Below are 25,596 nucleotides of genomic sequence, written 5' to 3'. Positions count from 1 at the left end.
GCGAAACCTCTCCGTGGCAAAAACTCCCTCGGCAGCAAATTGTCCCTCGCGGCGGCATATTACTCCCGTCGCTCAGAGAAAAAATAACGCCGACACCCAACAAGACTGCGAAGGAGGCTAGGTAGTCTAACCTATAGCATTTGCCTTGTTTATACCAGCTGTATCTCATGCACTGTGAAACTGTTTCACCAACAGCTTCTATGCAGTCTCTTATGAATGCTAAATGTTTGACCAAGAAAAAAAAGACGTAGAAGTACTGATGGTCCTTCATGCCAAAGTATGTCTTCTATACACTTGCTGCTGCTGTGAGAGGTCGAACTTGCCAAATGCTTGTAACTATAAGGCCACACCAATTTGATTTGTTGGTTCTCAGATTTTTTTGGGAAAAAATATGAAGCAACATGACAAAAAAATGAAGATTAAAACAGGCCTACGCATTGTATGCTAGCCCCAAAAGTAACAATAGTATCTATGAAGTTGACATACCAGGCTGGTTTATAATTATGACAATAAATATCAAACCAATGCATTGATAGATGCAAAAACTGTAACAACTATAGGAAGACAAGGAGCTTTCTTCAACTGTTTGGCTCAAAATATGAGCATTTTGAGTTGATTCTGAATTTTTTTTTTTTTTTTTGCAAATCAGGAAAAAATGAAGCGGGCAAATCCATGAACCAATTGATTAAATTGGTGTGGCCTTATGAAATGTGCTGCCATGTTAATATTGTGACTTTCTCTTCTTTGACCTCTATTTGCTTGCAAAGGACAAATTTCTTCTTCTTTCTCACCGAGCTAAAATATAGGGCTGATTTCTTGCTTTTGCATGCAGATAGAGGTCAAAGGTTGTGGTATATGAGGAGCCGCAGATCAAATTGAAAGTAGCTTGCTTAATTTAGACTAAGCAGGAAAACTAACTCAGGATAAGGCATGATACCAGACCAATGGCTCATATGGTTGCTATGTCAGTCATGCTATAGTGAACAGGGGTTCCAGAGTATTTACGGAATACAGTGCAATTTTTCGGAATACAGCGCAATTTTACGGAATACAGCTCAATTTTACGGAATACAGCGCAATTTTATGGAATACAGCAGTGCAATTTTACAGAATACAGTGCAATTTTACGGAATACGGTGCAATTTTACGGAATACAGTGCAATTTTATGGAATACAGTGCACTCGTATTAGTATACAGTGTAATTTTACTAGTAAAATTGCACTGTATACTAGTAAAATTGACTGTATACTAATATGATTGTACTGTATCCCGTAAAATTGCACTGCATACTATTCCATTGTACTGTATTCCATAAAATTGCACTGTATTCCATAAAATTGGACTGTATTCTGTAAAATTGCACTGTATACCTAGACAGTCTAGTAAAATTGCACTGTATTCTGTAAAATTGCACTGTATATTCTGGCACCCCTGGTGAAATTAAACAATTGCCAATGGAGTATATCCAATATTGTAGGGAATTGTAAATTGTTTGCCATGTTCCTGTGATTGTGTCAATAAATGTAAAAAATCAAAGAAACAAGGTTCTATAAGGCCACACCAATTTAATTTCTTGGTTAACGGATTCGCCGCTTCATTTTTTTCTGATTTGCAAATAAAAATAAAAATCCAGAATCAACTGCAAAATGCTCATATTGTGCCCTGAACAGTTGAAAACAGTCCTTTTCATCCTAGTTGTTACAGTTATTCCATCTTTCTATGCAATGGTATCATTAAAAGTTCAAAATTCATCGTTTAAATTTTGTACCAGCCTGGTGTGTTGACTTCATGGCTCCTATCGTACCATTTTGGGCAATAATAGGATGCCTAGGCCTGTTTTTATTTTTTTTTCGCCCGCCCGCTCCATTATTTTTCTAGAAAAATCCGTTAACCAAGAAATTAAATTGGTGTGGCCTAACCTTGTCAAGAAGATGGCAAAAAAAAGTTTAGCGCCCAAACCAGATTTAAACTCCTTTTATTATTTAGTGATTGCTACTAGTACTCTGCAGATGTCCAAAGTTGTACAGCATAAGGAATATGATATATATGTGAAGTTATATTTGCTTATAATATTTTAGAATATGTATGGCCAATAATAACACAAGTCATATGACTGATGATGACAAGTGTTGATTTTCCAAACATGGACAAAGCATTTACAAGTGCATGTACTTAATTTAATTTGCCTGTATTGTTATCTATTATTAATTATTGTTATTTTTTAAAAAATGACAAAAAATATTGTCCTATGTGGCAAAGCCATTTGTATGATTTGTATCATTTTCGTATGATTGTCTCTTAACAGATATGTGTAGTACTACTTAGGTTGCTACATTGTATTTTTACCAAGGCCTTACCAATGCAACTTCTAGTCCCTAGTTAATGGCAATGTTTGCAAGTGTATGATATACACTCAATACAAATACATTATGTTCATTGAAGAGGAATATCATGAAAGCATCTGTATTTTTATTAGTTGCTAAGGCCACACCAATTTGATTCTTGGATTTCTTCAGAAAAAATATGAAGCGATAAGACGAAAAAAATATTAAAACAGACCTAGGCATCCTATGATAGCCCCAAATGCTATGATAGGAGCCATGAAGTTAACATACCAGGCTTGTTTGTAATTCAAACAATGAATTTCAAACTTTTAATCAAACAACTACATTGATAGATGGAAAAACTGTAACAACTCTGAAGAGAAGGGACTTCCTTTAACTGTAGGGGCCAAAATATTAGCCTTTTCGAGTTGATTCAGATTCAGAGACTGAAATGTTTTGTTTATTTGTGCAAATCAGAAAAAAAAATGGAGTGAATCCGTAAACCAACAGATTAAATTGGTGTGGCCTAAGTTCTATTTGGAATTTTGGGAACTTTAAAACCATTCTTCACTGGAAAACAATCTGACAAACCAAACTCAGATCTGTTGAAATGTACTTTACTTGTCAATGAGTTACTTTAAACAATTTCAATCTGTATAATTGTTTGGGTGGGAAAGTGCAAGAGGTCAAACCAGTTGTATTTCAACATACCCCCCCCCCCATGCACACACATTGAAGAAAATATGCCAATAAAAGTGCATTTGTGTCAGCCTTTCCTTTCTTGGTCTTCATTTTTATAAAGGTAATTACATTGTTTTTTTTAATGGTGATTAGGCCACACCAATTTAATTTCTTGGTTAACGGATTTTTTGTAGATAAATAATGGAACGGGCGGGCGAAAAAAATATAAAAACAGGCCTAGGCATCCTATTATGGCCCAAAATGGTACGATAGGAGCCATGAAGTCAACACAACTGTCTGGTTCAAAATTTAAACAATGAATTTTGGACTTTTAATGATACCATTGCATTGAAAGATGGAATAACTGTAACAACTAGGAAGAAATATGATCATTTTGCAGTTGATTCTGAATTTTTATTTTTTGCAAATCATAAAAACATGAAGCGGGCGAATCCATTAACCAAGAAATTAAATTGGTGTGGCCTTAATACATGATATATTGCTGCAAAAAGGACTCCAAACCAGTTGTATTTCAACATAGCCCCCAAAGGCATACGTTGAAGAAAAAATGCCAATAAAAGTGAATTTGTGTCAGCCTTTCCTTCCTTTGTCCTCATTTTTATGAAGGTAACGTTCCTTTTTACGGAGATAAGAACATGATATATTGCTGTGAATAGTTCAACGTTGTATTTTCCATAGGGCCACAGCAAGTAAATTTTATGGATGACTTCCGCGGCAGGTTCCAAATCTAATGCAAGCGGGTGAAAAAACAAGGCGGGCCGAAAAAAACAAGGTTCCTACATTTTAAAATTTTGACTCAATCATTGTACAAATGGTTTTGATTCAATGGGAACATCACATATACACAGCCAGCATCACATATCACTGCATCAAAGTAAGAAACAAAACATTAAATCAGAGCCTTTTCTTGGCTCCTCTCTTCATAGTTATCTGCCATCCACCTTCCGGCATGGCAACAGACATCTTTGCCCATTTTCGGCATGGTGACCACTGTCAGAGGGCAACAAAATTTCTTGTTTTTTTCCAAAATCAGGCGAAAATATATGCGTGCGCTGCCATCCATAAAAATTACTTGCTGTGGCCTAGATATGTTATAACAGCCACCACCTTTCCTTTGCACATTGTCAAGCTTAGAACCATCCAGGTATTGTAAAGGAAACGGGAAGTCTGTCAACTTGTTGAACAATGTCCCTGCAGTGTGTAGAAGGGCATGAAGGGTGGGCTTATCTTATCTATTAGGTTTTGTGCCTTGAGGATGTCCGGTTTTATTCATCTTAAGGCCATGTTGATTTGATTATATGGATGACATCCTGTGGGGACCTCAAAACTGATACGGGCGTGCGAATAAAATAATTGGCAAAACAAGGGGTTATGAAGGTAACTATACTAATATGGCATGGCGAATGATAGATCTAGACTCTTCTATTTTCATTTCTTCACAATATCGTCTTTTCCTAAATAGGTTTGTATTTTGGCATTAGCATTGACATTAGCATTGTTTTCCAATACAGGTATTTGTTTTGCTATTTATGAATTTTATCTGCTCATTTTACAGTTGAAACGTGCGCGCATGGATGTTATAATCAAGTCAACATGTTCTACAATTTTTGGACCAGCTACAACTAGGGATTTCCTGAGACTACCCCTCATGCCTTCTCGGAACTTGAGCCCTTGCCATGGTATTATAATTTCGTGACGTCACTTCCTGTTATTGTGCCCGTCCCTGCATGACGTCACCAGGTGTCAGGACCTTCCCCTGTCTGTCAGAGCTGGGCGCAGGCGCACTCGGCGGAAAGCTTACTCAAAAAGAAAGCACAGAAGGGCAAAGTCATCACTTGAACTTCCTCCGCAGTTCGAACAAGAACGCCGTGACTGAGACTGGCCACCATGACTCATGTACAAGGTGAGTTGATCGAGTTATCTGCTAGCCACTGCCTACAATTGTGCTAATCAGTGTTTGTGTTTGGTGTTTATCTTTTGATAACTTATCGTCGGGTAAACTCCATACGTGCGAAAATCCACGCGTCGTATCACTATTACAGTCTCCACCAGACTTCTTTTGCAGGCTGAATAAATCGTAGAAATCGACCCAAAATGGTATTAATTGGCAAGAGAAGGTGGCCGGCCATCGACGATCAAATTCGCCAATTAATACCCTTTTTAGGCCGATTTCTAGGATTTATTCAGCCTGCAAAAGAAGTCTGGTGGAGACTATCACTATCAGGCCATATAACTTTCCAATAAGAATGCTGAGCTTGTTGTATTAGTTAAACTAAGTTCTGTATAATGTCCGGAAAGAAATTACACTGAGAGGACTTTAATATTAACTGCAACTACACAGTCATTCAACACTAGCCTCTACTAAGGCTTCGGGAGGCGGCTGGAAAGAGTAGAAATTGGCCAAAAGATAGATAACATGCCGGGCGCGGACCAACTTCCTTGTCTAGACTAGAGAGTGCGGCGAACTGTACCCTCCAGCGGACCAATTCCCCTGACATTTTATCTCTTTATTTGGCCAATTTCTACTCTTTCCAACCGCCTCCCGAAGCCTGGTAGAGGCTAATTCAACACATGCATTCTTAAGCTTGTTTTCGACACTGTGAGAAGCTAAATCAAATGTAAAAGACCCCCCCGTTGCCCTTTTGGCTTGAGAGTTTGCAAGACTGTGGTTCTTTTATTGTTGAGACGACGCGCGCGAAATCTTGCAGACATGGCGTATTGTTTCCTATTCAGTTTGATTTTCAACCTCCTTGGCTTCTTTGAATGGTTGTCAACCATTCAAAGAAGCCAAGGAGGTTGAAAACTTGGAGGAAGGCAGGCTGAATACTGAGTACTTCCAAGTAAGGAACTTGAAACAGAAAGCTCCTTGGTACTTCCTTGTCTTCGAAGTTTGTCGCGTTAGCCTCCTTCGCAGACTTGTGGGGTGGCGGCATTAATTTTTCTGGGGGGAGCGACGCGAGTTATGCCAGTTAGGCGGTGAAAACTTCTCTCTTTTGGCAAACTTCTAGCCTCTACCAGGCTTCGGGATGCGGCTGGAAAGAGTAGAAATCGGTCAAATAAAGAGATAACACGCCAGGAGAGTTGGTCCGCTAGAGAGTACGTTTTGGGATCAGCGGCAAACTGTTCTCTCCAGCAGACCTTCTCTCTTGGCATGCTATCTCTCTAGTTCAGTAGTTGGGCGATTCCTACTCTTTCCAACCGCCTCCCGAAGCCTGGTAGAGGCTAGCAAACTCGCGTCTCTCCCCGAAGAAAAATCAAACGCCGCCACCCCACAAGTCTGCGAAGGAGGCTACTGTCGCGTGATGTCTTCAGCCGAAAGTTGCCTGAGTCAGCATGACCTTTCAAGGGGAAGTTCACTGGAGTTCAAAATTTTGTCGGCCGGCCCTCGAACAGGGTTTTGCAACAAACCTGTTATTATGGATTCTTTATTGACTAGAAAAAGGGTGCCCAATCCAAGTTCAAGGTGACTAAACAACAACAACATCCTCTGGGTGAGGAAATCTGTCTGATATCGACATTTACTGTCATTTTTAGCATGTTTTTGCCATCGTTTCATACTTGAAGCGTTTGAAATGGCCCCCTGGCCCCAAAAAGCTATGTGAGAAGTCCCTTTATTTTTGAGTACCACCCATAAATAGCTAGAACCAGCCTACGATAAAAAATAGTCAAAAGTTTTGCGTCAGCAACTTCGCATGTTTGCCTCACAGATATGAGTATGCTATGGGATAGGATTGATTCAATTTATTAGATTCAAAAAATAACCAGGAGATTGACTTGTAGAATCCAGTTTTACTGCCCTGAAACCGCTCTGGGTGCCTTTAAAGATTGGCCCGGATAAAACTTTGCTTACTAAGAAACCACTGCAAAACAAGGAAGTTCCCGGTTGGCACGCCTTCAAGCTTCAAGATCCCACGATGCAAAATCTGGTTTCAATCACAGTCAGAAGTGGCATGCACTTCTGGAAGGATTGTTGGCATCACGATAACACGTTTCCCGCCGGGATCACAGCCTCTAACAGGTTTCGGGAAGTGGCTGAAAAGAGGAGAAACTGGCCAAGTAGACAAGAGGATTTGGCCCGCGCTAAGAATGGTCTAGTTTGCCTCTCCCAAATTGTTTGTAATTGTTCGAAAGCTTTACACTTGTAAGCGTCAAAAAACGCTGTTTTTCATGACTAGATCACGACATTCTAGCTTTTGTTTAAAAAATGCATAACTCAATGAATCTATTGGAAAAATATTGGTTTATATGCGGATTTATAATGTCTTGGGAGCGGCAAACTGTTCTCTCTCAGAGCTACCCTTACATACCATCTGTCTATTTGGCCACTTTTTACTCTAACTGTTGCTAACTGCTTCCTAACCCCTACGTGTCAAACTTTCTGTCGACGTCATAGGATATAGAGATTTTCTTCTAACACAGCCATTAGTGTTTCTCACCTGCTTAACGTTTCTATGTCTTTTCGACACCCTCCTCAGAGCTTCTGACTAGAGTACTGCTTCTCGCCCAATACGGTAGCCAATATAGGTGGCGCACTTTTGTGGCGTGAACACAATCCCAAACGTGGCTAAGTTTGTATCCTCCCTCGCCCCGATTCATCACTGGGGTTGATTTTCTTACCCAGACCAGTCCAGCGTCTGGATAAGAATGATGCAGTGGATTCTTCTGTTAGCTGCCTATGTGTTTAACAGGCATCGAACCATTAAGCATGAGAAAAACACTAATGGTTGTGTTAGAAGAAAATCTCTATTATATCTTATCAACCGGCGGATGAAATTATTTTTTTTCTTTTCCAACCTTTATTACAAAAACTTGCGACACCAACGCATACAAACGCATGGTCAACAGACATACTAATTTTCACCTGAGTAAAGTGAAGAAATTCGTAAAAAGTGCCTTTCCCAAGGGCACAAGATTCGAACTCGGGACCGCTTGGTTCCGAGCCAAACGCTCTGTTATCCTCTATGTCTAGGTACCTGACAGGCATTGAAGCGTAAGCAGGTGAGAAACATTACCTGTTGTGTAAGAAGAAAATCTCTATAACCTACCAACCTGATGAAATTTTTTTCGTTTCTCTGCCATGTTTCCAGGTCTAACCGTTGTATCGGCCGTGCTGCTGTTGAGTAGCGGCGTCACGACGTTTGATCTCGACGTGGGGGGTCTGTGTGACGTGGAGACCGAGTCCTGTGCGTGTGGGTCCACCGGTCTCAGCTTCGTCATCTCATACAAGGCGTGAGTCACTTCTGTATGGTTTGGTTGATTGATTGTTTGATTGATTGACCGATTGATTGATTGATTGATTGATTGTGAAACAAGTTTGAAGAGTAATATAATACCACAACACAAGAAATTGGACTTACCCAAATTTTTGACTGTACAACTCCAGTCTTTTTCAAGGAATGAGCAATCCACCGCTTCCGTGACGTCACGCAGATAACACACGTGACTCCGTGAGCAGTGGATCATAGGTTGCGGAAAGTCTGTGGCGCCCCCCGTCTCTGTTGAGAGATAGTTGTAATACGCTGATTTTATCTATTTGCACATACGTAATAAAAGCAAAGTTTCCAAAACAAAATACAACGGAAAAGAAGTAAACATGCGTTTTACTGGGGAAGTCTCATGAAGATCCTTTAAAATCCCAAGAACAATAGGCAAGTCCACGGAGGTCCAATTAATCCACATTTTCAGTGTTTTCAGACCCTTTTTAGCTGGTATTACTAGTGTACTAAATAAACATAATGCCCTGAAATTACATTTGACGTCTTCAATGGTACTGTATCTGTAGGCTTTGAACAAATACCGATGCGCGTATTCAATATCTACCCGCAGGTGTGCAGCTTTCTACCGCTGGAAGCCGTACTGCCGGCCGTGCGGTGACGTGGATCACGGTGAGATCTGTCCGCAGTACCGGTACTGTGCCGAATGTCGTGACGTCAGGTACGGGGAGTCTGACGGCTGCGCCAGGTGTCCGTACAACAAGTACGGCAAGTTCTGCACACTAGGTCAGTACAGATGTACAACAAGTACGGCAAGTTCTGTACCTTAGGTCAGTACACATGTACAACAAGTACGGCAAGTTCTGTACCTTAGGTCAGTACACATGTACAACAAGTACGGCAAGTTCTGTACCTTAGGTCAGTACACATGTACAACAAGTACGGCAAGTTCTGCACACTAGGTCAGTACAGATGTACAACAAGTACGGCATGTTCTGGACCTTAGGTCAGTACACATGTACAACGAGTACGGCAAGTTCTGCACACTAGGTCAGTACACATGTACAACAAGTACGGCAAGTTCTGCACACTAGGTCAGTACACATGTACAACAAGTACGGCATGTTCTGCACACTAGGTCAGTACACATGTACAACAAGTACGGCAAGTTCTGCACACTAGGTCAGTACACATGTACAACAAGTACGGCAAGTTCTGCACCTTAGGTCAGTACACATGTACAACAGGTACGGCAAGTTCTGCACAGTAGGTCAGTATAAGTCTTTATATTAAAGCATCGTATTTCGTTATGTGTAAGTAGTAGCGTTGAAATAAGTCTTAGATACTTGAGTGCGCTAGTACTTTGTGTTGTACTATGTTATACTGTGCGAACAATAGAAAATGCAAATGTACGTGGGCATCGAAATGAGAGATCAGGGCACTACTTCTTGCACTGCAAACTTTATTATACTGAAAGGACTCAAATGTCGTTATTCATATCCTGCTTAAAAATGTACATCTGGAAAACATACTACTCCAGTTTTGACCCACTGCGATATCATTTCAGTTAGGTCACTGAACTCAAATGACACTACATTATGCACTTTACTTCTTACTGGTAGCCCCTCCCTCCCATACTCTACTAATTACCCCATCTTCGATATTGTGTTCAACTTCATTTCATTCTCTGGATGATTTTTTTGATCACATTAATGTTACGAGTTCTTTTGTACGCCAGCCGTTTTCATTTTGTGTCCATTGTACGTTTTGTATTTGTTATCCCAACTTTGTGATCGTGTTCTTGATGTTTTATGAGCTATCATGTATGATTTCTACTACCTTTACCCTTCAGATTGTAACTGCCGGAACGGAGGAGTTTGTAAGCCGGACGGAAGCTGCGAATGTTCCGCGGCGTTTCACGGTCGATACTGCCAGCACGAAGTCGGTTAGTTCTCTCTCAAAACTTGTCAGTACAATAATGCACACATGTAATTTTTTTTGTACCTAGTCCATGTTTATTGGATTATATGGATGACATCCTCTGGGAACTGATGCCCTAAAACTGATGCGAGAATGCGAATAAAGAAGTTTAGCAAAAAAGTTGCCTTCATTATGAAATCTACGTGGTCATGAAGGTTGGATAAAGACTAAACAGAGTATGGTATGGTGAATAATAGACTTTTCATTTTCATTTCTTTACATTTTCTTCTTGTCTTTGAAATTGGCATTACTATCATGTTCCAATATTTTTGTTGACATTTACTGCATACATTCGCTCATTTTGCTGCTGCTTTGTACGATTTACGGTTTGTACAGTTTGGTCGAAAACTTTTCATGTCATCCTCATAATCAAATCAACATGGCCTCAATTCCACTTTACCTTTGGAAACCTGAACGACACAGCAAAAGCGTGTGCGTGTGTGCAGTTACAATCACCGTTCATATGTACTATTAAGGCCATGTTGATTTGATTATATAGATGACATCCGCACGCACATGAATTTCTGGCCGTTTCCAAAAAAATGGTCAACCATGCTGTAAATCGTACAAAACAGTTGAAAAATATATACCGTTGCAAAAAAAATATTTAAAAACGATACCAATGTCACGTCGTAGAATACCAAAATCAAACTAAAAAGACAAGAATGTGAAGAAATGATTTTGAAGAGTAAATAATTCACTATACCGTACTCTGTGTCATTTGTTCAACCTTCATGACCACGTAGATTTCAGAATGAAAGCAACTTTTTTTGGCAAAACTTTCATTCGCACGCTCTTATCAGTTTTGGGGTTCCCAGAGGATGTCATATCAAATCAACATGGCCTAAAAGAAGAAAAAATGATTAAAAAAAACTTTTATACGTCTTCCAGCGCCACAAGTTGTCTGTCGTGATCGGGGGACTCCATCAAACGGTCAGTTGAGGTCACGGCCCTCGGACAGCTACACGGAGGGGTCAACTGTCCGGTTTGAGTGTAATGACGGTTACGTCCTGCGCGGCTCCAGCACGTCCCGGTGTGAAGCGTCCGGGAGTTGGAGCCACCCTCTCCCGGCATGTGGTAAGATACAGGGAGATGATGTTGTTTTACTCGTAACTGATAAGCTTCGAAAGAATCAGAAAGTCTGTTATTCCGAACTTACAAAATCTACGGTAGCATGACTCCTTTGCAGGATGAATAAATAGTAGAAATCGGCCGAAAAAGGACTGTGCCTGGCCAAAGGAAGTTAGAAGGTCCAATTTACCTGCACGGAAAATGAAAATTGGACCCTCTATGGCCGGATAACTTCCTTTGGCCAGCTACAGTCCTTTTCCGGCCGATTTCTGTTGATTTAGCTTGCAATGGGGTCTGGTGGAGACTAGGTTTGAACTGCCCATTCTCATACTCTCACCGCGCAAGGCAATGTTTCTGTCTAAGACTTATTGGAGACGCCAGATTGCCCGGTGCAAAAGTTACTGCTTCTGAAATAAACTATTTCCCTCCTAGACCAGCATCTGAGCAATACCTTTAGTGCTTACACATTGGCCTGACTTACGGCCTGTTGACAGCAACCTGAAACATTGATGGGCAACTTAGCTTTTGGTTTAGGTTGCTCAGCGGGCAATCTGAGAAAAAGTATTTCGAACCATGGTTTACGATGAAAGTTAACATGCGTTTCTTTTCACTTTTTCGCGTTTTTACGGTGACAATATCGAGGTAGTTTCTTAGACAAAAGGTCGGGTTTGTGGACGTAACGTTCTATCTTTCCTATTGATTTGTTCTACAGTGAAGGTTTGTCAGGACCCGGGCGCGCCTGCCAACGGTGCAGTGGTCCGAACCGGGTATCGACAACAACAACAACGACAACAACCGCCCGCCTCGCAACACAACATCGGCAGTCAGCTCACATTTAGGTGCAATGACGGGTACCGTCTGGTAGGGGGCGCTCAGATCATCTGTCTGTACGATGGGCAGTGGAACGACGTCCTCCCAACTTGTGGTAAGTTTCGGCTGAGAATTCGTATTAACAAAATGCTTAATAATGCCATTATTACAACTCTTTGTGTAGCTTTCTGTATACCTGTATCTGTGTAGGCAGCATAACCGCCCCATGGCGTAACACACCAACTTCGCAGGCACGCGGCGCGGCGGCAGATGGCTACATTACGCCGAAAGACCTGTTACACCTAACCTTTGAACATCTAACTCTAAATATTGTTTAAAGCTATCTAGCAACGATGCCTCTACTGTACTTGGTAGCAATGAATTACCTCTACGATAGTTGTTGGAAAAATGAGTTTTTGAACACTTCGAATATTGGTTGAAAACTTTGGTACTTGAAGGCGTGTCTATATCTTGTTCTTCTGAGCTCGTACTAGTACTAGTAGTTGGTACGTCCACCAGTTTATAAGTCATTTTGTACATCATGCATAGTCTGGACATTTTTCGCCTGTCTTATTATTTTTCGTACTTTGCTTCACTCGTTTTGTAAGGTTAAGTACTTAATCTAAGTAATATGCAACGTCATAGTTAACATGTAATAAGTATGCATTTATAAAAGAATTAAATACGTCTTTAATGCCTCTGATACTACTAATAATAAAGTCATTCTACATGGTCTTTCTCACAATCTTGTCAAATGTTTAAATCAAATTTTGTTTCTCCACATATATAGTACGCGTTTGTTCTTTGCCGGCCATACCACAAAACTCTGTCATTCGAGCACCCCGGGGACGAGACCAGGTAGACGAGGGCGAGGACGTGACGTATGCATGCAACCCTGGGTACGAGCTGACATCCGGGTCTCTGACAAGAAGATGTCAGAGTGACGGAGGATGGAGCCTAGAGGCCCCAGTTTGCAGTATGTCTGTAATTTCTTATTACCCTCCATGAAAATGGGGGTATTGTTTTTACTCCGTTTCATGTTTGGTCTGATATCTGAAGATCGGTGAGAAGGAACTGTACGATATTTGGCAGATTGATGGATGGGGCCTTGGAGATTGTGTAGGTTGACTTTGAGCCCCTGGTGATTGACCTTGGTACTGCAGTTTAATTTTTTTATTCTGTTGTTTGCGCGTTATGGACTGTTTGTGCGATATTAAGGTAGCATGTAGTTGTTATTACCATGGTTTAGTGGTTTAAATTTGGGCTTCCTAGCTGTTTGCGTTTGATATTTACAATATGTTTAAAGTTGGTCTTTTTGTGTTGAATGTTTGGAAAATCTGGTGGGTCGTTTGGTATAATATTTGGTATGTGGGTAGTTGTTGAGTCTCTTTGCGTCTTAGAGTGCATTAGCAGGTTGTCGTATATTTTTATTGCTTAATTTAAAAGGATTTTCATTTTTTCACCCCTACTTCATAATAGGATGGTCTGTTTGACCCAAAAGTTGGGACAGATCTAGAGTGTTTTTGTTTATATACCTCCAGCTGGCAGGTCAGGCTGAGACAGCCCAATCTATTTTTACCCCTAGACAGAGTCTGCAGGAAATATAGTCCGGTTGAATGGGGTGCTTGAGAGGTCATTGACCTCACCTCCTCACTATGGTTGGTTGGTTGGTTGTATTATAGGGTTGTCTGTTAGTGCTGTTAATGATAGTTTATTGATCCAAAGTAGCGTCTGTGATGTACATGTTTAGTCAGTTGTTCAAATTTGTGTCTGCAGATGGTGAGTAATTTGAAGGTGAAATTTTGTGTATCATTGAAATTCCTTTCTCATGGCTAGAGTGTGCTCTCTAGTGAGGCTGTTGATGTCAGGACTGAGGTAATAAATCTTGTTTGTCTAGTCTGCAGGTCATTTGCCTGTCTGGTCATTGACCTACATGTACAGGCAAATGACCTGCTGGCCATCAAAGTAAACAAACCATGGTAACAAGACACTAAACGCCTGCACATGACAGCTTGATAAATATAGGCAACCCCTTCCAATACAAAGTGCCACCACAAATCATTCTGCTGATAAAAACAAAGTTTGACTCATAATTAAATATCTCTATTGAAATACACCAAAAGATTACAAAATAACAAGCTATTTCATAGAGGGATGATGTCTACGACTTCTCCTTGTTTTATCTGAGAAACATGTAACAATCTATCCAGGTTTGCTTCACTTTAATAGATAAATCATATGAACATACATTCACGTGAAAGACTATCATGGAAGTTCATCTGTGTTGGTAGTAATCATAGTTAGATGCTAAACTTTATTTTAAATAAAAGGATTCACAATGATCAAATTTTCAACCACCACTGTCACCTTCATCAGGATAATTAATGACCAACCACTTCACAACGTGATCTCGCGAGAGTCACGGTTACAGACACGTGACCTTATTCACACGACGTTTCGAGTACGTGGTGTCAGCAATTGGTTAAACATGCCAGGGAGTTTATATCGTCCACCGTCTCTCTTTGAAGTGAACGTTGGATTGCCCTGATATATTTGGCCTCCTTTAAAACGTAGTCCTGTTCAGTTTCCAGTTTTCTGACATTCTAACTCATGTGAAAGACGTTCAGCACCAAGGACGCTGCACACCATGTTTCAGACGACTTTTTTCCGTTCTTGTGTTTTTTTCTTATTTACAATTCAACTTGAACAATACAAGACATGGTGGTGAGGTACTCTAGCTATAGCTAATTTTAAGCTCACCACCAAACATGCGAATATACAATAACAAAGTACATGACAAAAACAACAGAGAACAGCAAATGGGTGGAAATGGATCAATAAATGGTAAGGAAGAACATGTTTTGTAGGCTATGTAGGAGTTAATCTAATACAAACCGTTTAGTGTCCGTAACCGTAAGTTTGGGGGATTGTCAAAATGTTACACTTTGTATCTGGGTGTAAATCGGGTTATTGTGTTGAACAGAGATTTCCTGCGGCCGGCCTGAAGACGCCCCCCGTGCCGACATGGTCGTGTCCGGGACGGTGGAGGGGGACTCTGTGACGTACAGCTGCCACCCTGGGTACGAGAGGACGCGGGGTAACCTGGAGCGGTGGTGTGTGTCTGACGGGCGGTGGAGTGGAGAACCTCCCAGATGTAGTAAGTCCTACTTTTATTTCCTTAAAGGCATCCAGTGCAGTTTTTAGGGCTTGGAAACCCGATTTTTCAAAGCCAATATTCTAGTCATTTATCTACATGCTGAGTTGAAACCACATTGCCCCAATGTATATTGACCCCCGTGGAGCAAAAATTCCCCAAATTCTGACATAAAATGGTTACTGGCATTGCCCTTGGCTGATTTGTAGGGTACCACCCAGAAAATAAAGGACTCATTTTGGGGCTTGTTTCTGAAGTTTTACATACCTTAAGTATGAAATGCTGACTCAAATGTGCTAATGTGAAGCATTGTGTGTCAATATCACAAAAATTGCCTTATTTAGAATATTTCCAGTTTGAACTTTCAAAGCACAAATCAGGCCAGGAACATTTATAGCAGACATCAATACGATTATGTATACATCAAAGAATGTTAATACCTTAGGACTACATGTATTAGTGTAATAAGTAATACGCCAAACTGAACAATCATGTTGATCTAGTGACTCATATACACAGACCTGTACTTGTACATGGGTTAATTCATTTGTATCCTTTTGTTTGTTTGAGTGTATAGCTGTAGAATACCTTAATGCAAGAAGCTTTCATCACATGATGTGATGAAAGCTCCTTGCTTAATACGAAAGATGCTTTTTTTAAACTACGCATCTCTTGACCAGTGAAACAGTGTGATGACCCGGGCATGCCCGTGCACGGCTCACGACTCTGGGAAGGAGAGCCCCAGCGGGAGGGATCTGCCGTCATCTACCGGTGCAACACTGGGTACGAGCTGGTTGGGGACGAGAGGAGGGAATGTCGGCCCTCTGGGAACTGGACCGGAGAACTGCCACTCTGCGGTCAGTTTTAGCAGTACTATTTATATCAGTTAAGCTACGGCCACAACCCGCCGTACGTGCTTCTGCGTGCTGTCTACGTGCAAAAACTTGGGCAAACGTAGGGCATCCGTGCGTGGTGAGTACCACCTCCGTACGGAATCCTACGGATTTGGGAGCACGCAGACACGCCGTAGAACTTTAAGTGCATGTAAAACTTTTTTCTACGTGCGGTCTGCGGACTCACCACCCGTGCGTGCGAGTACAAGGGACGCGCGTGCCCCGTACGTGCCGTGCGGAAGAAGCACGTGTCAGTATGGCCTCCTTACGATAAAGTTGCAATCGCACAGAGATCGTACGTTGTAAGCACGTACAACTCACTTACCAATACCACTTGCGCAACGTACGATGCACACAACCGCTCACGGCCAGACGTAACGTGCAGACCACACTAAATATTACACTTTGCGCAACCGTGCGAGTGCGTCGACGCCACTCCTTCACCACGTTTCCAGAAAAAACGTAGCAGACGTAGCCTCCCAAAAAACGTACGGACATAAAGCACGTACGGCGGGTTGTGACCGAGGCTTTAATTACAGTATGAATGAATGAACGTGGGGTCGTGTGGTGCAACGACAGAGCTTTGAGATTCCGAATTTGAATCCTGCCTTGCCACGGTCTTGTGCCTTTGGGAATTCACTCACTCGAAAATAAGTATGTCTGTTGTCGTTGCGTTTTTCTGTGTTGGTGGCGGCATAAAAAAATAAGCTAAAAAGAAAACTTGAGTTTTGCTTTTTGCTTGTTGCTTGTCCAATGCATTATGTATTGTCTTATGCGTTGGTGGCGACATGAATAAGTTTTGAGTGTGTCGTCACCATGCCAATTTATGTTTCAATAAAAAACTTGAGTGTGCCGTCTTGTGATAAATGTTGGAATAGAAAAAAAAGAATGAGTGAATGAAGGAATCAATGAAAGAATGAAAATTTATTAACGCGTCCTGCGAATACACGCCGCCCAGCTCATATGGGCTTATAAGACACCTAGAGAAGAAAACATCATAATACAAACGGTACCTAAAGTCAAATCAAATCAAAAGGAAACATATGTGGTAGCCATATAGATAATATGATATGGTCTACCGGAGTTGGTAATACAATACATCAAGTGTAACAATAAGTAAATGAAACAATACAGCAATGCATCTTACCCCCGCGTTTGTTCCCTATAGTGATGGCAACAACCTGTGATGACCCCGGTGACGTGGGTAACGCAGACCGGAACGTGCTCGGCTCGGAGGCGCCGACGTTCCTGACCGGGACGCGGGTGGTCTACACCTGCCGGCCGCCCTACAGGATCGTCGGTCATCCCGAGAGGAGGTGTCTGTCCAACGGGACCTGGACCGGGCATCAGCCAGTCTGTACCAAATGTAAGGCCAATATTATGTTTATGTTTACCTTCGCAGAAAGAAACATAGTGTTTTTACCTTCGCAGAAAGAAACATATTGTTTTTACCTTCGTAGAAAGAAAACATATTGTTTTTGCTCAGTTCCTTCTTCTTCTTCCTCCTACTCTTCTTTTTCTCCTAAGGCCACACCGATTTAATTTTATGGATGACATCCGCGCGCGCATTGATTTTCGCCCGATCTCAAAAAAAAAAAAAAAAAAAAAGATACACGTATTCCGAGGCTCTGGCCTGGCTTTAGGCCTGGGTAGTGCATGGTGGTGATAACTCTGGTTGACGGCACCCGGGCTACCGAAGCTCCAAGACTCAAGAACTCAGTACATACGTACAGCAGTGTCGATTCATATATTCCGCAAAAATCCAGCATGTGTCGGCCTGTCGTATACGTCGCTATGTAATGCGCCAAATTCACAATACCAGGTTTGTATTCCTGTGGTTTTGTCGCATTTTTATTTTTGGCTGGATTTTTATTTTTTTCGCCCGCGCGCACTAGTTTGGGGGTCTTCAGAGGATGTCATCCATGAAATTAAATCGGTGTGGCCTAACAAGTAAAGTCCATGACCTAAACCAGACGTCTGTCACCATGGTAACTGGTGCTGTAGCAGACACCCTGTAGTGTTGGGTTATATTATGTAGCAGGACAGAGCTAGAGGGGCTGGTCACCATACAAGTGACTATTAATGTGTTTGACTAAACAAACAGTAATTTGTTATGCTAGATCATGCTAGAACATTATACGTTTTCTTTGAAAATGTTCCTTTCAGCTTTCTAATAAAAATATTTCTGGTGCAAAAATGTTACATAATCGATTCCCTTTTGATATGATTTTTCATTCCAGTCGCTGTTTGTGAGGATCCCGGCACCCCTTTGAATGCCATACGGAAGGTCCTACCGCCTGCACAGGGTCAGTCTGGTACTCCCAGACGGTATGTGCCTTTTTTACTCAACTATATTAAACTGTTGTATGTATTTCTTTAAAACGTGAATAGGGTAAAATTTACGAAATACGTACCAAATAAGGCCACAGAAAACACTTGGACGTTGAGCCACGGTATTAAATGATAAGTTAGAGGTACAGAAGTGACCGCGAAACCCGCGAATATAAATGTACCGCGAATCGTGATTTACAGATCAAACATGGTGAACAAATGTAAATCTAAATTTCGTTCTAAACACAAACTTAAGTTCTTGTCCATAATAAGTAAACAATCTATGATTTTACTGTACTTTTGATTCAGGAGGGTTAACAGCAGGCTTCTGACTTTCTTCGGTCTGCGGCCCCTGAGTCACGTCCCGGCGGCGACCCCGGACGAGCCTTCGGCGGAGGGGTCGGGAGGTGACGATCCCGCGGGTAGGGACCCCGAGCCGCGCAGTCTCCCCCCGGGATACCACAAACTCCACACCCGCCTGGTGTACAGCTGCGAGTCGCAGTTCTACAAACTGTCCGGACCTTCTCAGAGGACATGTCTGAGTCACGGGCAGTGGAGCGGCAGACAACCCACCTGTTTACCAGGTACGGACGGTCCTACTACACATGTATACAAGAGCGATTATTTAGTTGATGTATATGGCATTGTGTGTTATCTTTTATATACCAGCCCAGAAGAGAACAAGAAATAGCCATGCATTCAAGTACCAGAGTTATCAACCAAGGATTGAGGTGTTCAAGAAGTCATTCTTTCCTAGAACTATCGCAGAGTGGAACTCACTGTCACCAAGTACAGTAGGGCATTGTCAATAGATAGCTTTAAACAATGTCTAGAGCTAGAAGTTCAAGGGTTAGGTGTAACAAGTCGATCGGTGTAATATAGCCAGCTGCCGCCGCGCCGCGTGCCTGCGAAGCTGGTGTGTTACGCCGAAAGGCGGTTATACCGGCTATACAGATACAGATATAACTTCTTTATTGTGCCAGTATATTTATCAGCTTTGTATATTTTCCTGTGCGTCATGTAGTGTGTATAGATTTAGGACCACAAGAAAAATAGCTACTATGTATGCTAATTGTGGATCCAAATAAACTCAAACTGAAACATGTAGTTGTAAGAAAACGTACTGCTCATCAACAGTAATCATGATGCGTGATTTAAGGATTAGTCCGATTATCTCCCTAGTTACCTCCATGAAAAATGGAGGTATTGTTTTTGGTGTGTCTGTCTGTGTCTGTCTGTGTTTCTGCATCGTTGTGGTCCGCATAACTTGAGAAGGCCTTTATGGATTGTGATGATATTTGTTCTGTTGGTAAGTCGTAGGAAGACAAATGTCAAGGTCAAATATGGGCCTCCTGGTGGATGACCTTGGTACTGCAACATAACTTCCGGTTTTTGTATATTTTGTTCTGGACATGCTATGGTCTTCACTTGTTAGATTGAAGAGTTGATAGAGTTAGGCTGATAGAGTTTCATGTTAGGAACAAAAGGTGCGGGTTTGGTCCCCATAGCAGCTTGTTCTGAAACTACAGGGCAGTTTTCGGTAAAAAAATTTCAAAGCAGATAATTCAAGAAAGGAGCAACGGATTTTCATTATTTTCGACATATGCTATGCTCTAGTTTGGTATAGTCTAGTTTGGCATTGTTCTCCTTTTCCGCCCCTAGTTTGCGGCAAGAGTCCTGGTGCCAAGACTCCCTTCATCTTTAACGGTAACGTGAGTGCAGAGGGACAGTGGCCGTGGCAGGCAGCCATACTCAGGAACGTGCAGAACTCAACAGGACACATCTTCTTTTACCTGGTGAGCACATAACTTTCTTGGGAAAACATTAAAGAGTTTATTTGGTCTGAAAGGGGATGGTTGTACGTAACAGAACATTTTTGGGTAATGGGAAAAGTCTGAAAGGTGATTTCCTGTAACGGTTTAAAGTTCAAACTTTTGTTCCAACACAAGGGATTATTCTCACATAGAGCCTTCAAGAAGTAACTCTGGTCTTCTTCAGGGAGACTTGATTTACCAGATACCTTTGACCCAGTGTTGACGTCACACTTCAAAGAAGCCACGTGACAAGTCTCACTGGGTCAGTCTATTGAAGAAGACCAGAGTGACTGGTCGAAAGCTCTAGGTAAGAACGATTCTGTTGGAACAAAAGTTTCTATGTTTATCATTCAGGACACTATCTTTCTACCTTACTTACGTTTATTAAGTTAAGTTTTTTCCCCGCATCAAGTGACGCACAGGGCAGCGTTCATCTCCGTTTCAATTGCCCTGGGCCACACACAACAGTGCAATCATAGTACCGTTCAGCAGGGGGCTACATTTCTTAAGTCTTTGGTGTGACTCGGTCGGGGATCAATCTCACGACCTTCCGAATGCAAGGCGAGCACTCTACCCATATGGCCATTTCACTAGTTACGTACGCCAGTGCCCATGGTATGGTGAATAATAGACTGTTCATTTTCAGTGCTCAAACCAGCTGGTCCTATCGTCATCTCCTCTCTGACTTCATCTTTTCTCAGATCTGTGGCGGCGCCGTCCTGAATGACGAGTGGATCATCACGGCTGCGCACTGCGTGACCTTCCCGGACAGCAGTGCGGTTATCGACCTGGACAACATCAAGGTCAAACTGGGGAAGTTCTACCGGGACGAGGCGCTGGACGACGACTATGTGCAGGAGTTTCAGGTATAAATCGTAGGGGCAACGGCAGAGTGTTCGGCTCAGACCAAAGAGGTCCCGGGTTCGAATCCTGCCCGATGTCACCGATATTGTGCTCTTGGGACAGGCACTTTACCTTGATACCTTGATACCTTTACCCAACTTTCCTCACTTCACTCAGGCGTAAATTAGTACCTAGCTTCGGTTAGGGACGTCCCTCGGATAGGACGTTAAAAAGAGGTCCCGTGTTTGGGAGAACCACACCCCACGTTAAAGAACCCACCGCAATTATCGAAACTAGTAGGGGTGTGAGTGGTTCAGAGACTTCAGAGTACTGTATGGCGAATAAAAGACTCTTCATTTTCATGTCTTCACATTTTCTTTTAGAATAATTGATTTTGGCATTATATAACACAATATTTTTTTTTTAAATTTACGGCATACGATTTACAGCATGGCCGAAAACTTTTTTAAACGGACGAAAATTGATGAGGGCGCGGATGTTACCCATATAATCAAATCAACATGGCCTCACCTCGATGAGTCTAACTTTCATCTTCTATATTGTCTCTATATCGTGGTAAACAATGTGGTGTTAAACCAAACCGTTGACTTCTCCACTTAAAGATTGACACTAACCAGACTTTTCCTACCTCAGGTTGATGAGATCCATGTCCATCGGCAGTTTGAACCCTTCACACTGGACAATGACGTGGCGCTGATCCGGCTGTCCAAGAGAGCCACTCTAACGGACCGGGTCCGGCCTGTCTGCCTCCCTACAAGACAGTACGTACATTCTGTCATATGTTCTTTTGACCATGCCACTTAGGCCATGTTGATTTTATTACTAGTATATGGATATCATCCGCGTGCACATGAAGTTTCGTGTGGTTGCAAAAGATCATGTTTTCGACCATACTGTTAGTGTAAATACTGAAAAGCACCCGCAAAATATCAAAGGTAAGGAAGAAATTTGAAGAAATAATAATAAAAGTAAAGAGTGTAACCAGACCAAGCTCTGTGTGTTCTGCACGTGATCTGATTATCCCAAGTCCTAAAATATTGGCAAGACCCCTGTCACAAATATCGTAGAACGTGTACACGACAGGAAAAGGATATTCATAAGACATTCGTGGATGCGTCGTACAAGGCCTACTAGTAGGTTGATTCAGATACAGTTCTGTCATAATATCCACATTGGAAATCCTTCGATACGAAAACGTTATAATACGACGTGCGTGACTACGGCTTAAGTTACAATACCAAATACAAACTAACTACCTAATCTCCAAGCAGAACTTTTGGTGGCTGCAAAGACAATATATATCAAATTGGCAGGGCTGTATCCATTTGCCACTCAGTTATTTTTCAATTCCAAGGAGGGTCAAAATAGGCTGTCGAAAAATAAAATACAGTACAAAAAAGCGCCCCCTGAAAACGCCTAAAACACGCCAAAAATAAGCCGAAGCCTAAACCGCTGCTTGGAGAGTACTTACTATACCTTCGATGCTGACACGGCACGAAAACGGTATTTACGGATGCTTAAACCATGCTTAAAGTTAACTTTTAATATTCCATCTTTACGCATCAATACCCATCTTATACGAGTACGTAAATATCAATACGTGGTCTTTCCGTAGGTGCGGATGGATCCTTATTTTCCGGTTTTTAAGTAGCCATTCAGCGATGTCGTAAATAATCATTAAAACATGCTTAAATTGTAATTAAAGTTGACGTATTTTGCTGATCGAACAGGACGGCACAGAAACACCTGAGAGCGGGTTCGGAGGGGGTGGCTATCGGCTGGGGTACCACGGAGACCGGGGAGGTGGCGGCCCAGCTAAAGCACGCCCGTGTGCCGGTTATCGACCCCGACACGTGTGAAGCCGCCTATGCCGAGAAGAACATCGGACTGACGGTCACCAGGAACATGTTCTGCGCTGGATACGAGGAAGGGAAGGTTAGGAACTACACATGTTTGTTTACATTCTGGTATTTTGTGGTGGCACCACAAACTGAGTTCGCCTCGTGTGGGTTATTTTAACCATGAATGTCATAAATGCGAGATGATTGCACACATTTGTTCAAAAGTGGAATAAATATCAATGACAGGAATATCATTTTAAAATATACTATTTAAATTTTTTGTGCAAAAATGTTACATTATGCTCCTTTAATTAAGATGTATCAACATATCATCAACATCTTGGACCGTTGTAAATAGATCCTTCCTCTGGACCAATAGGTTGGGAGTTCGAATTCCGGCTGTTGTCACTAGCTCACCCAACATGCACGTTATTGAAAAACCCGGGACGTTAAGCTGTAGTTCAATGTTCATTTTGCTTGTCTAAAAGAGCTAGGGAAATTTTCTGGTACATGAACCTGTAAATACTGTACATAGCGCCTGTCTTCTCTGTCACAACCAGTCGGAGATTAGCTCTTCAGTGAAGTAAAACTGGATCGAGATCACGTTCTTCTTCTTCTCCCTGTGTTTTCAGGTGGACGCATGTGCAGGTGACAGTGGCGGGCCCATCGTGTTCCAGACAGGAGAGGGGGAGGAGAAGAGATGGGTGTTGGAGGGGCTGGTGAGCTGGGGCAGTCCTGAGGGCTGCGGCCTGCCCATGCAGTACGGCGGATACGTCAAACTCGTCAAATTTGTCCGCTGGATTGATAGTTTCATTTGAACACCTGTTAGTGCTACTGGTACATGGTTGGAGATCTAGGTAATAAGATACACCATAAAAAAACTACTCAAGCAACTGGATATGATTTTGGAAACTGTCAGACGTTTTGGGTAGCATCCACTACTTTTTAAGTGTCATTAACGAAATGTAGTGGAGGCTACCTGAAACGCCTGGCCGTTTCCAAAATCATATCCAGTTGCTTGAGTAAATTTTTTTGGCATAGTTGAGATTATATGGCCCGTTCCCATTCAAGTGTGCAAAATGCTGTAGCCATGCTTTACGTTTAGGTATGAGCCAAATCATGGACCTCATCGTTGCTTTCTTCACTTTGCCACTACACTTTGCCGCTGCACTTACAATGTTTCACGAAAAATGTACCACAACACTAGGTTTGGTTGATGACTTGAATGACATGAAATTATAGCCGCGGGTTTAGAGAGTTCTGGAACCTCCGCCATCGCAGATTTCTGTAACCTCCGTTATCGCTCAAGTATTTTAGTCGGTTGTAGACTAGTTTAGATAGAGCCACATGTAAGACAAGAAATTGTCGTTTTGACAACATTTTTCTGGGTTTCTAAGGGAAGAAGAAAGGAGTGTTCGCTGTCATTTTAAAGCCATCCTTGTTGAACAAAATGTTTCACAGTCATGACTGTAATCCCCGTAACCTTTGTTTGTTACTTAGTAGTAAACCTTATCTGCTAAAGCTAAAAACTGTAAACACCATAATTTTTGGACAAAAAAAGCCACAAAGTGAGATGTTATAACCTAGGTTACTGGTATTCTGTACATTTCAATGAGAATGAGCCATAGATGATATCACAAAGAAAGCACATAGAATAAAAGTCAAAGTCACCACCGTTTATTTGTCGAAAAAAGTAGATTCCAGGAAGATATGCCTTCCTCGTTCTCATAACTCGTCAAAATTTCTTCAATAAATCGCATCGTGGAATACAATTAGACCATTTTCCAGCTAAATTTAAGAACAGTTTTAAAACTTTTTATATAGATCAAGCTGTTTCCACAATTTTTATACTCAATAAAACGTCACCATATCTTACACATGCAAACCTGTTTGCAATCTTATTGTCCATATTTGATATGAAGTTACTGATTTATACTGCAATAATATACAGATCACCAAGACTAATACACTTTTCGTCACATCTAAGCACTGTAATATAAAGCATTATAAATATAGAGAGTTCAGTCTGTATTTAAAAGTAGTAAAGATATTTCCTGTGTTTTCAGAAGTAGTTCCATATATATATATATACACGACTTTTGCATTAGGCTGTCAAAGTAAGGTCAGTCACTGCTAGATTATATGTTCAAGTGGGCACAAATATTGATGTTTCTGCGATATTATATTCCAAACTAAAGTGACGATATTGTCTTACTTGTTGTATCATATAAGTAAATATTAAAACACCACATTATAAACTTACTTTGCAAAAAGCGAGTACCTAATATACAGATAAAGGCTGATAGAAGTGCATGCATCCATAAACTGGCTGCTTAACTCTTGCTGCCTAAACTTGCTTGCTCATCATTGTATTTTTTACATGCAACTTTGAAAAAAAAAACTGCAGTTAAGTCGTTTGTTTTCCACTGAGACTTTTGATAGACAAGATCTTAAAACACTCACTCACATACACAAATCCGCTCACACGCACACACACACACACACACACACACACACACACACACACACAGATAGATAGATGGAGAGAGAGAGGGTAGTCTTAAGTCGATGGAGAGATCAACAGAGATATTGAGAGAG

General features: G+C 41.6%; 1 protein-coding gene across 1 annotated transcript; it reads left to right on the top strand.

Annotated features, from left to right (window-relative positions):
* Positions 1 to 4,885: 4,885 nt before the first annotated feature.
* Positions 4,886 to 24,883, top strand: LOC109476681 (limulus clotting factor C-like). The gene is made up of 17 exons (XM_019777688.1): positions 4,886 to 4,930; positions 8,115 to 8,256; positions 8,854 to 9,026; positions 10,093 to 10,185; positions 11,112 to 11,297; positions 12,004 to 12,216; positions 12,892 to 13,077; positions 15,085 to 15,258; positions 15,936 to 16,112; positions 17,317 to 17,514; positions 18,389 to 18,476; positions 18,789 to 19,063; positions 20,142 to 20,275; positions 20,995 to 21,159; positions 21,791 to 21,918; positions 22,888 to 23,092; positions 23,631 to 24,883. The coding sequence occupies exons 1-17, from the start codon at positions 4,915 to 4,917 to the stop codon at positions 23,814 to 23,816; spliced, it is 2,739 nt and encodes a 912-aa protein (XP_019633247.1). The 5' UTR covers positions 4,886 to 4,914; the 3' UTR covers positions 23,817 to 24,883.
* The last annotated feature ends 713 nt before the right edge of the window (positions 24,884 to 25,596 follow it).

Source organism: Branchiostoma belcheri, unplaced genomic scaffold (genome assembly GCF_001625305.1).
Source record: "Branchiostoma belcheri isolate BF01 breed outbred unplaced genomic scaffold, Haploidv18h27 scaffold39, whole genome shotgun sequence".
NCBI lineage: Eukaryota > Metazoa > Chordata > Leptocardii > Amphioxiformes > Branchiostomatidae > Branchiostoma > Branchiostoma belcheri.
The sequence above is the reverse complement of the archived record's forward strand: the minus strand, read 5'-3'. Positions and strand labels throughout refer to the sequence as shown.